The 11,257-nt window shown below is 46.9% G+C and overlaps 1 protein-coding gene across 2 annotated transcripts; it reads left to right on the forward strand.

Annotated features, from left to right (window-relative positions):
* Nucleotides 1-3,031: 3,031 nt before the first annotated feature.
* Nucleotides 3,032-10,576, forward strand: sts (steroid sulfatase (microsomal), isozyme S). Of its 2 annotated transcripts, none has more exons than XM_055514300.1 (10): nt 3,032-3,166; nt 4,856-5,028; nt 5,550-5,671; nt 5,824-5,946; nt 6,059-6,470; nt 6,667-6,803; nt 7,755-7,892; nt 8,666-8,825; nt 8,896-9,017; nt 9,114-10,576. In XM_055514300.1, the coding sequence occupies exons 2-10, from the start codon at nt 4,874-4,876 to the stop codon at nt 9,464-9,466; spliced, it is 1,722 nt and encodes a 573-aa protein (XP_055370275.1). In that variant the 5' UTR covers nt 3,032-3,166; nt 4,856-4,873; the 3' UTR covers nt 9,467-10,576. The 2 variants fall into 2 exon arrangements, with proteins under 2 accessions (XP_055370275.1, XP_028998698.1); XM_029142865.2 differs by lacking the exon at nt 3,032-3,166 and adding an exon at nt 3,521-3,858.
* The last annotated feature ends 681 nt before the right edge of the window (nt 10,577-11,257 follow it).

Here is an 11,257-nt window from a genome sequence, read left to right on the forward strand (position 1 = left end):
AGAAAGACCCAGATTCTCCGAGAATCTCTTTCATCTCCAGTCTGGGTGCTGACCTGCTACTTATTAACCTCATTAGTTGTGTCTTTGACATTACACAACTTCTCCAGTCTGTTGTTGACCCTGTTCCAACTTTCCTGTAATGTGTTGCGTATATCACATTTAAAATTAGCGTAACACAATTCAAGACCATCAGATTCCTCAGCTGCATCATTTCACACATTGTCTTTGTGCTATATTAATAAATTATGCTAAATATTCTTGAATCAGTTTATATTAGGACACTGTTTGCATTGTTTGTGCAGAGTCGGACTGACAGTAAACGCATCATGGCTCTATGTGCATACTGACCAGTGTAATCAATATCCCATCAACAAACAAGCCTTAATTAAAGCCTAATGTATAAAGTTATTATTTCACTAAGTGCAGTATTTATTGGAGGACTGAGGCAGGAACACGTCCCCACAAAATCATCTGTCTTGTCTTTTATTCAAAATATAAGATGCTCAGAAGTTTGTCGTGAAATATTGAACCCGTGTTGAAAGCCTGAAGGTGTTTTTCTCGCCACCTCCTGAAGAATTTACAGCTGCGACAGCTTCAACCAGTTTAAATGCTGCTTGCTCATTTTTCTCGTGTCCTGTTTACGGCAACTTAAACAGAAAAAAAAATTCAGTTCAGAAACTTTAGCTCATATTTCTTTCTGACCTTTCCGCGGAAAGTATTAAAGCACCATAAGCCACAGGCAGCATTAAAACATCAGGACACTCATACTGTCTGACTCGTAAACTCAGACACAGAATATCTCCACTTTCCTGTGTGTTTGATCAGGTTCCAGCACGAGATCCACGAGTTTCGTAGAAACTGGAACCTCCGCGGTTTAGCATCGAGACGGGCTGGAGTGCAACGATAGCAGTGTTGGAGTGTGAGTCGGAGTCAATTAATAATTCAGCAAGTGATAAAACGCTCTCGCTGTGATTAAACTGGGACGGATTCTCGCGACGCCGGCATCCGTTTCCCCAGAAGCTTCTTTATAGGCCAGCAGATGGAGCCGCGTTACGGCTGCGTAGCTGCTTTCAAACATGAGCTAAGAACCCATAAGTGCTGCGAAAACGTCATATGTGCGTCTTCGGATGACAAGAAAAAGTACAAGTCACAGACAAACAACTGAAGTATTAATACAACTGAGAATTAATAAGTGAGGGGGTGTATTTTATGGAGACTAGCTCGCTGGCACACAAGCATTAGGATTAGAGAGTTGTGATACTGGATGTCCCAACCTTCACCACCTTCAAACACACTTAGTGGAAACCCTGCAACAAACAGGCACTCATTTAAAACTGTATTTATCGTGTGAGTGGGTCAGTTCCTCAGGTCTCAGTCCGCTGCTATGCTGATGATGTTCAATTATACAATTATGTATCAAATGTCAGTCACACCTCAAAAGTAGTGGGTGGCTCCTGATAAACTGTTGTAGAGTGTGTAGCTGTGATGGGAGGAACACATGTCTCTGAGCGGACGCTTTTTACCCTCCGACCAAAGGTCATTAAAAGCTCTGATCAGTTCTGTGGGTGAGACGAACCAGCAGGTCCAGCTGCTACTGAATAGAACCTTTGGGATGAATGAGCAGCTTCACAGACCTTTGCTAGAATTATAATTATTTTTTCTAATTTCAATTTTTTCTGTCCCTCACCCCAACGGGTCGAGACAAAAAGCCGGGGCTCATCACCAAGTTAATTACTGAGGTCTGGAAACACAATGTAGCTGCTGCTCTTGATGCCCGAGTTGCTGTGATGCGGGTTCAGCCTCGCGGCATCACGTTGTCTTTGCTCACCAGCTCAAGTGTCTCCCGTAACCGTTTCCTTTTAATCCAGAGTGCTTCACAGCAAAAGGCGTTTATCATCACACACCTGGCGCCTGCGTCTTCTGGCGGGTGTGGAGGCGACCCAACCTGCAGGAAGCCTGTGTTCCCCAGCCTTTGTGTGAGACTCTGAAGAGGCGTCTGTAAGAGGCAACGGCGGCTTTAATGCATCAGATAGCGCAGACAACAGAGCCGTGTTCCTGGGAGCGTGCGCGCAGCCGGAGCTGCAGGAACCTGCGGGGATGTGACGAGACGGTCGGGTTCGGAGCAGACGGACGGCGCCGCGGGCCACCGAGTGGTCATCGTCACGACGGTGCCCTCATTTAAGAAACAGATGCACGCGCACATGCGATTACCGGCCATGACGTACAGGACGGCGCTGGGTTTCAGCCTCAGACAGAGGATTCAAAGGCTTTCTGTGATGGCTGCTTCATTGTGCTGTGATAAAAAAGGAAAACCACGGTGATCGTTAGCATAAAACGGGCAGTTATACCACAGACAGGCTCTACCTGCTCTAACTGACACTTGAAGGTGGGGCAGAGGGAAATAATGGCTCTGGTTGCTGCTGCATTCCATGCTCACGTGAAAACCTGAGCACAGAAGTGTGTTTAACAACTGTGGTCCACGTTGCAGCTGTTCTGGAGAGAGAAGACAAACACGGTAACAGTTGGATGGTGTTTCATTAATTAGACCAATTAATGAGCAGCAGCTGTGGATAAAACGCAATATGAAGTTAGTGGTGTCCTCAAAAGGAAAGCAACGCCTCAATGATCTACGATATAAATAACGGATCTACATCAGCCTGACCTCCCTCGCCGTGCTTCTGTTCAAATGACAAAGAAAAGGCCAAACAGTGACATGTTTGTGCCGCTCTTTTTTATGTGTAGGACAAGAAAAGGGGCAAAATAGGTTGTGTTGGCTGCATCGAAGGGCTGGTGTTTAATAAATCCAGAGGATTGATTTCAGTACAGTCAATCTGATTAGGATGGAACATAGATATATGTAAAAAAATATTCTTTGTAATCAAACCTTTAATTGTATTCACACTAACCCTTTGTAATTAGGTCTAATTGATCTTCTTCCCTGAGCAGCCCTGAACCGCAGGCCTCTGAGGAGCTCCTCAGTGCTCAGCTGTTCTCTCTGCAATGTCGGACTCAGACAACAGATGCCAGTGTTTCTCCACTTCTTCCAAAAGTCACCAGAACACATCAGGTGCAGAGCCGACCCGGCCTCAAAAGGATTTGAATAGCAAGGACACCTGCCATTTGTGTGCACTGGAAACACGGTGGGGGTTAACGTGACCATGAATCAGTAAGTGATTGCTGTGATGATGGCTCTGAGACAAGAGCTGCCAAGAGTGATTCAACACGTTAAAACATTACACAACATTTATTATGTCAGTGAGAGAAACAACACATCAAACCACAAATGGTGGCTTATATAAACATATGTAATTGTTTCAGTACATGTTCATAGTAGTAGTAGTTGTAGTAAAATAAGACAGAATGTGATGTTGCATAATGTCTGGGCTTAAACCGACTCCTGTGTGTGTCTGAACATTTTAATGTGCGGTGCAAAGGACCGACTGATGTAGAGATGTTCAGTTACTGCACGAATGATGACTGCGATCATGCACTCAAATGCTACTTGTGTTATTTCAGTATGTTGTCGCCAGTATTACTACACAACCACCCAGATATTCAGGAAGCAATCATTTACATACAGTTTACAAGAATCTAGTGGGAGTTCCAGCGTACTTTGACCTCTGGTCCATGAACGCAACACACTATTCAGCGTGAAACTGTAAAAAGTTGGCTCCTCCCAGGTTTTACAGTTAAAAGTACACTCGGTTTAAACGTAGAGGTTCCATAACGTCCAAAAAGAGTACCAAGCTTTGTTTTTAAAGGTCCAGAGCAGAAGTGCTGCTTCCGGGTTCGCCCGGCTTCTGTTCTGCACGGTTTAACCCGGTATCGTATTAGTAGTCGGTAGCAGAGCGGCAGAAGGTAAGTGTTACACATAACAGTGTTACAGGTGTTACACAACACACTTTACAGTGAGACCGACGCAAACTGCACCGGAACCACGTAACGCACTTGTTGTGGTTCAAGCTAACACTAGCACACGGCTCGCCGTGCACTGATGTGTGTCGGTCTTCTGTGTGCCTGTTTGTGCACAGTTATGTTAAACCTATATTAAATATTTACTGTATTAAAACTGTTAATGTTAAATATTTTATTAGTACAACCCAATTTCAAATTAAACTGAACTCCTTCAAAATAAAAGCGTCTTAAGCGCAATGCACATGGTTTATTATTTTTTTCTGATAAGAGATTATTATTGATGTAAATTAAATACTGTATCAGCTGCGTTAGTTGAGGTTTCAGAGTAGTGGGGATGTTGGTTAGTTTTAATTGGTAGCAGTCTTGCAAATACCTTTGCTGTACAATTCTCCAATTGTTGTCGTTATAACCAGTCTTTGTTGTTTAAATCAGTTTAGCAGCTATTAAACGGTAAAAAATATTATTATTATTATCTCATTCTCGAATATTGCTTCAAAACTTTTATTGTATTGTACTGCCACACTTCATAAACGTTCACTCATTCACTCACTCGTTCATTCATTTTTATTTCTGTTGTACTGTATAACTGTATTTTATATTTTTAGGTACCGTGTGCTTAGTTCTTTTCTTGCGTGATCTTCACAAACTGCACATGAATATTAGTCGTGCATTGCATTTTCATGCACACATATAGTTAAGCGCATGCAACTTATGAATAATGGAAACACCTGAATGCACCCGATTAACTGAATAAAGCAGAACAAATAGTTTAGACGTGTTTGATGTGCATGGGTCGTATCTGTCAGATCTGCTTTATAATATCAGGTACCGTATGTGTCTCATTCAAAGGATTTATTTTGTCAGGGTGGTTGATCATTAATTATCTGGAATGAAAATCTAGAATGCATAGCTTCCATAAAAGCAATGATTTCTCTTCCAGCGTTTCTGCTCTGACACCATGAAGGGCTCATGCCTCCCATTCTTTGTGCTGCTGCTGCTGCTGGAGATGAGCTGTGGGTCTCCCCAAAAAAGCAGCAAGCCCAATTTTGTCCTCATAATGGTGGATGATCTGGGAATTGGAGACCTGGGCTGCTATGGCAATAAAACCCTGAGGTAAACCATGTTGTTACTTTATTCTGTGGTGCTGAGCAACTAGTTTACTGCTGTGGTGAGGGCAGCTGATTCTCGTGGGAGAGGCCGGCTGGGTGCTACTCTACGGCTGTGAACTCCTAAATGTGACTTGGATTCTGGTCAATTGGTATGTCCTGTCACCACTCCGTGAGGAACACATGCTCGTTTTTTACTGATCTGCTGTAACAGCATCAGATGAAGCAAAGACAACAAAATTGTAAATCACGCTGAGCCAGTTTTAGGCAGATGTGACATGCATCATGTCTTTCTGGGCTCCCGCTGGTTCATCAATTGGGTTGATATAGTTTCCACAGACTAATAAGCTGTGTCCAGACCCCATTGTTATGGCAAAGGAAGGCGATTGTGTCCGATAAAAGTAATTACCTCTCAGCTCCTGTGGTTCTGTAGAAAATGGCATTGGATCAGTAAAAATATATTCACGTGGCTCGTTGGAGACGTGTGTTCCTCCGTTCAGTGACTGGTGATGAATGTCGGCCTTTCAGGACGCCTCATATCGACAGGCTGGCTGAGGAAGGGGTGCGGCTGACCCACCACATCGCTGCAGCCTGCGTCTGCAGCCCCAGCAGGGCGGCCTTTCTCACCGGACGCTACCCCGTTCGCTCAGGCAAGTTTGAAAGCGCCGCCAGCTGCAGGCGATGGCCACGAGAACAGTTAAACAGGCCCGTTCATTTAGCCACTGAATTATTAATCACAACGCGTTCACTGGTCATTTTGAATTCACACAGATGTGCACGTCCCCCCCCCCCCCTTCCACAGGTATGACTGGTCAGGCCAGAAGCGGGGTCTTTCTGTTCACGGCTGCGTCTGGAGGCCTTCCCAGCCAGGAGGTCACCTTTGCCAAGCTCGCCCAACAACAAGGCTACGAGACGGCTCTCATAGGTGAGTTATTATAGTTACTGATCATGATCATTGGTGCACAGCACATTTTGTACTCGTCACGGTACAAGAATTTGATCCGTTTGTACCTTAGCTGTTTTTTCTGCCCCTCCAGGTAAGTGGCACCTTGGTCTTAACTGCAACCACAGCGAGGATCACTGCCACCACCCCAGCAGCCACGGCTTCAGCTATTTCTTCGGCATCCCGTCGACCCACCTGCGGGACTGCCAGCCCGGACACGGCACCATCTTCCAACTGCACAAATACCTGCCATTCAGGACCATCGCGCTGGTCCTGCTCACGGCAGCGTTCCTGCACTGGGTCGGCGTTATGGTGATCAGGAGAGGGCTGCTCCTGGGTCTGCTGGCTCTGTTGACCCTGGTCATCGGGGTCGTAGCGGCCCTGATCGCGACGTTCCCGTACTTGAACTGCCTCCTCATCAGGAATCACGACGTCGTGGAGCAGCCGTACGCGTCTGAGAACCTGACGCAGAGGATGACTGATGAAGCGGTGGGATTCATAGAGAGGTGCGCGTCAATTGTCTTATCCAACAGCCGCAGTGTGATTTCTTCTTCTCACATGTTATGTAATGCAGTGCTAATAATAGCATCGTAAGAGCAGGTGGTTTATCCCGTCTTTCTTCGGGATTTTGATTTGAAGCAATTCTGTTCTGCTGCGTTCATTTTGAGCCTGAGAACCGAATCGCGTTCGCTGTTCCCGCAGGAGCTCGGCGGCGCCGTTCCTGCTCTTCTTCTCCTTCGTCCAGGTGCACACAGCTTTGTTTGCTTCCGCCGCCTTCCGAGGAACGAGCCGCCACGGCGTCTACGGCGACGCCGTCCACGAGGTGGACTGGAGCGTGGGTACGGACGGGAACATATGGGTTGCGTGCTGCAGCTGTGATGACAGTGAATGTGTGGAAGCGCCTTTTGCTTGTACATTTGCAGGCGTGTTCTCGTTCAAGTGCGTCTGATTTCTTTTAGCGCCGCTTGCTGCTCATTCGCGGAGCTCGGCCTCCACACAGCCGCCGCCCACCACGGCCGCGTGTGTGGGGCTCCGCTCCTAATGAATGTGTAACTACCCCAATTACTCTAGCTTAAGCAGTACTGTGTCAGCACAAAGGAGGAGGCAATCGTTGCTTTGCATTTTCTCGCTGAGCACGGAGGGAATTGCTGCTTCCTCACCTTCCTTCCTTCTTCGCTTCAAGGCAAACTCAGAGCTTCGTATATTTATTTCCTTGATGAAAGAGAGGCTCTGTTATCTTATCAATACATCTGTAGAGAATCTATAAAGTGCGTACAGCAGTTTTCGCTGCCACGGCAACGCTGTGGACTCCACAAGGCCTTTTAGTGTATCCTCTAAAGGAGGGCTGTCAGTCATCGGATCGTGTTTATACCAACGATACTGTGGCAACTCCACCTGTGTTTGATGCTTAAAGACAGTTCATCCTTCATCCAAAATGCGACGTGGATCGTTTCTTAACATCTTAACATCTCATGCTTCACTTGACGGAGACCTGGGGCTGGTTGGTCACTTTTCTACTGTATTTCAGACTGGTGTGTTTTGATGATTTGTTTTGTTGTGCGTCCGTTCCTTTGATCGCTAAATGCCTCAGCGGACTTGTTATTGTGAAGGTTTTGTGACCAGGCTGTTGGCTGAAAACAGAGTTTGGTCCTTGTCAAAGTGGTTTTAAAGGATGAATGTTCCCTCGCTGCACAAACCGACAGGTGCCTCTGTAACTAGATAATGTTCTCCTGTCCTTCGAACCAACGGTGAAAACAACAGACTGCGCTGTGTATTGTTTCTGTTGACAGGTCAGATCGTGCAGACTCTGCACAGACTGCACCTGACGGACAACACTCTGGTTTACCTGACTTCAGACCATGGGGCTCACCTGGAGGAGATCTCAGCAAGAGGAGAGGTCCATGGAGGCTGGAATGGGATTTATAAAGGTACAGTATGAAAAGTAATGAGATTAACAGCCCACACCCACATATGCTTATAGGCTGCACACGCTCCTCCATACATATTCTACCAGCGCAGCGAAACATGTACGGCGTCGATAAGTCGTCCCGCTTTTCATTTTCTTTCCCCGCTGTGAATCGTGGCTCATTTAATTTGTCTTTTCTCACACTGATCAGCAGGAAACGAGCCTCTGATGCCGAAATTAAATCGCGGCTCGGCAAACGCAACTAAATGAATTAAAATTACAGAATAGAAAATAGGTGATTGCGGAATTGTTCGCCCTCTTCAAGTCAATGGCGGCACAGACTGTGTGTGTGTGAATGGGTATCAATCAACTTTGCTTTGTTCCTTATTCTAACCGCTCAGGCTGCACCAGGGTCATGAATGGAGGAAGAATAAAGATGCCATTGGCCTGTACACAGAAAGTTCAAATGTTTGACTATGGTTGTATTTACACGTTCACGGCGGGCTTACTCTGAACCGCAGCCATGTCCCTGAACAGGACAAACAGAACCTTGTCAGCAAAGCTGTACAAAGCCACACTCAGATTCACAGTGTGGACTCAATGGTCTGACCCCGAATCAGAGATCAGAGGTTCAGCAAAGCAGCCACTGTCATCGATGCTGTTTTGTCTCTGCTGGATGTATGTGAGGGAGCAAGTCGTTCCTCTAGTTACCAGCCCCTCACTGTTTCCGGGCCTGACATTCTGGCTTATAGTACAGTAGCTGCATGGCAACTTTTCTGTTCCTCTCCTGAGCAGCAGGGAAGTCCACAAATTGGGAAGGAGGCATCCGGGTCCCGGGCATCCTGCGTTGGCCTGGCAGAATCCCCAGTGGCGCACAGGTAGACCAGCCCACCAGCAACATGGACGTGTTTCCCACCGTGGTGCGGCTGAGCGGCGCGTCGATCCCGCAGGACAGGTGAGACCACGCGCCTGCGCTCCCCTGGACTCGCAGGCGCTCGCCTCTGCTGACGCCCGTGGCTCCGCAGGGTCATCGACGGCCACGACCTGATGGATCTGCTGCAGGGGAGAGCCGACCGGTCCGAGCACGAGTTCCTGTTCCATTACTGCAACTCCTACCTGAACGCGGTCAGGTGGCAGCCGAGGAACAGTAGGTCGCACTCTAAAGCCTGAGTCTCTTGTTAAAGAGGATGACGTGCGGCGTCGGCGCCCAGCTTCATGTCACGCTTCATGTGTGCTCCCTCAGGTTCCTCGGTGTGGAAGGCGTTCTACTTCACGCCGAACTTCCACCCAGAGAACGGGACGGGCTGTTTCCACACGCACATCTGCTTCTGCAGCGCGGCCTACGTGACCCACCACGACCCCCCGCTGCTCTTCGATCTCACCAGGGACCCGTCGGAGAGCGCGCCGCTGAGCCCCGCCACCGAGCCGGCCTTTCACGCCATCCTGGGCGCGATGGCGGAGGCGGCCGAGAGGCACCGGCGCTCGGTGGAGCCTGTGCAGAGCCAGCTGTCCCCGTGGAACGTGCTGTGGAAGCCCTGGCTGCAGCCCTGCTGCTCGTCGCTCGCCCGGCTCTGCCAGTGCCCGCGGGAACAGTAGCGTCACATCACGTCACGGCTTCCGTGCGACGGTGAAACGGCCGCGCGTCTTTTATTGCACCTGTTGTTTATTAGCAGGCTGAGTCGCTATTTGAACTAAAGCAAGAGTCAGATTGAAGGTGCACAGCGTTATCAGAAGTTTTGTTTTTTGGGCAGAGCAGGGTGTCCACGCACGCCGGCCGTGGAACGCAGCCAACGTCCTGAAACGGTGTGGAGCCTCTAAACAGATACCTAATAGATTTTGGTAACATTCATACATAACATTCAAGTGTGAAATTTTGAAATAACTACATTTTTAATCTGGAATTCTGTCCATAGTTCTAATAACGTTCTCTTCTTGTGAAGCAAAGCACATTAATTAACAAGAATGAGTCACCATAACTGTTTTACTCTAAGATCAACATCATATGTTAACAATGTAACATAATGACATTAAAATGACATTGGAAATTTACTTTAAATATTTAAATGAGGTAGAAACAATTTCAAAATTTTTTTTGAACTTAATGCTTGATTTTCTAGGTTAAGTCTTTGTTGTACAGACTGTTTTTCATTACAGATTTTAAACAACTAATTATATTGTCATTGGTTGCAGCTTGATTCAAATGGTGGAGATGTGTGAATGCTACGTAATTAGCATTTAATTAGTGAACATTTTTCGGGTGCTGTGATGAATGTTTGTGTTACTGGGGATGATTGTGTGATCGTTGCTTATAGTGATGAGCCTACTAAGAATTCTCACCATCCAGTCAGTTACGCAGAGCTTTTACCAGCTTTCAGCTCATTAAAGTCAGTCATACAGCAGCTACCCAACCTGTTCACGGTGGTTTCTAAGCTTAGAAAGCAGCATTTTTAGTAACATACCACATGTTTCATTTACTGTATATTGTTTGGATTTGTTAACAGAGCTGCTCATTGATGTGTGTTGGGTCACTTTGATCAGGACAAACAAACTACTCATATTACTACTAACTACTAATATTTTAGATTGTGCGATATTTTGGGAAAGGTGATTTTTACTTTATGTACATAGGCTTCATTCTGATACTGTAAAGTACCTGTTTACATCACAAAAGGCGTGAGAATAAAAGAAACACATGAATCTGGTGCATTTGCTGCTGTATTTTATGCTTGGCAATTTTATTAGCTGCCGGAGCATCAACGCCTTTATTATTATTATTGTCTATAAAATGTTTCATTTTATATCTCTGTTGCTTGTAAAGCACGGTGCGACATCAGCCTGTGCAGTTATGCTCCAGCCTGCCCTCGCGAAAGCAGCCCACCTACAGCTGATCCACTGTGGGCTGTTATTAATGACTGTGTCAATGGTCACTGACAGACATGCAGCAACACTATAATCAAAGCAGTCACTCGGCGGCAGTGAATTGGCAGCTGGCTCCGTGCCAGCGACTTTGACCACTGAACCAATGACTCCCACCTCCAACCTTTGTGTGTGGCGTCTGCACAGATTGCACTGAATAGTGGCGGCGCTCACCTGCTTGTCTGATCTCAGCAGCCGTGTCCACCGTCCACACCACATTTCCATAAGTGACTTCAGACTTGGGCAGAACTCAACTTGTGCCAGTCCCTGCAGCTCATAGTTGCTGGGTTTCGGCGCGTTGATCAGAGCGGCTGAACGCTAGCGGTCCTGTTTCCAGTACCTCTTTAGTAAAAAGAGAATGTCCTCGCGAGACGAGTGAAGCGGAATCTAACATCCAGAATCCATCTGTGGAGACTGTAAGTTCAGACGAGCCTTAATTGAGCCTGGTGATGAGAAGCAGCAGGTGGGCTT

The sequence above is a fragment of the Betta splendens genome, chromosome 2 (genome assembly GCF_900634795.4).
Source record: "Betta splendens chromosome 2, fBetSpl5.4, whole genome shotgun sequence".
NCBI lineage: Eukaryota > Metazoa > Chordata > Actinopteri > Anabantiformes > Osphronemidae > Betta > Betta splendens.

What these genes read in the sequence shown, in the direction of transcription:
- sts (XM_055514300.1), top strand. Translation starts at nt 4,874, where the DNA reads ATGAAGGGCTCATGCCTCCCATTCTTTGTGCTGCTGCTGCTGCTGGAG. An exon ending in ACGCTACCCCGTTCGCTCAG is followed by an intron (nt 5,672 to 5,823) that starts GCAAGTTTGAAA and finishes CCCCTTCCACAG; the next exon opens with GTATGACTGGTCAGGCCAGA. An exon ending in CAGGTGGCAGCCGAGGAACA is followed by an intron (nt 9,018 to 9,113) that starts GTAGGTCGCACT and finishes GTGCTCCCTCAG; the next exon opens with GTTCCTCGGTGTGGAAGGCG.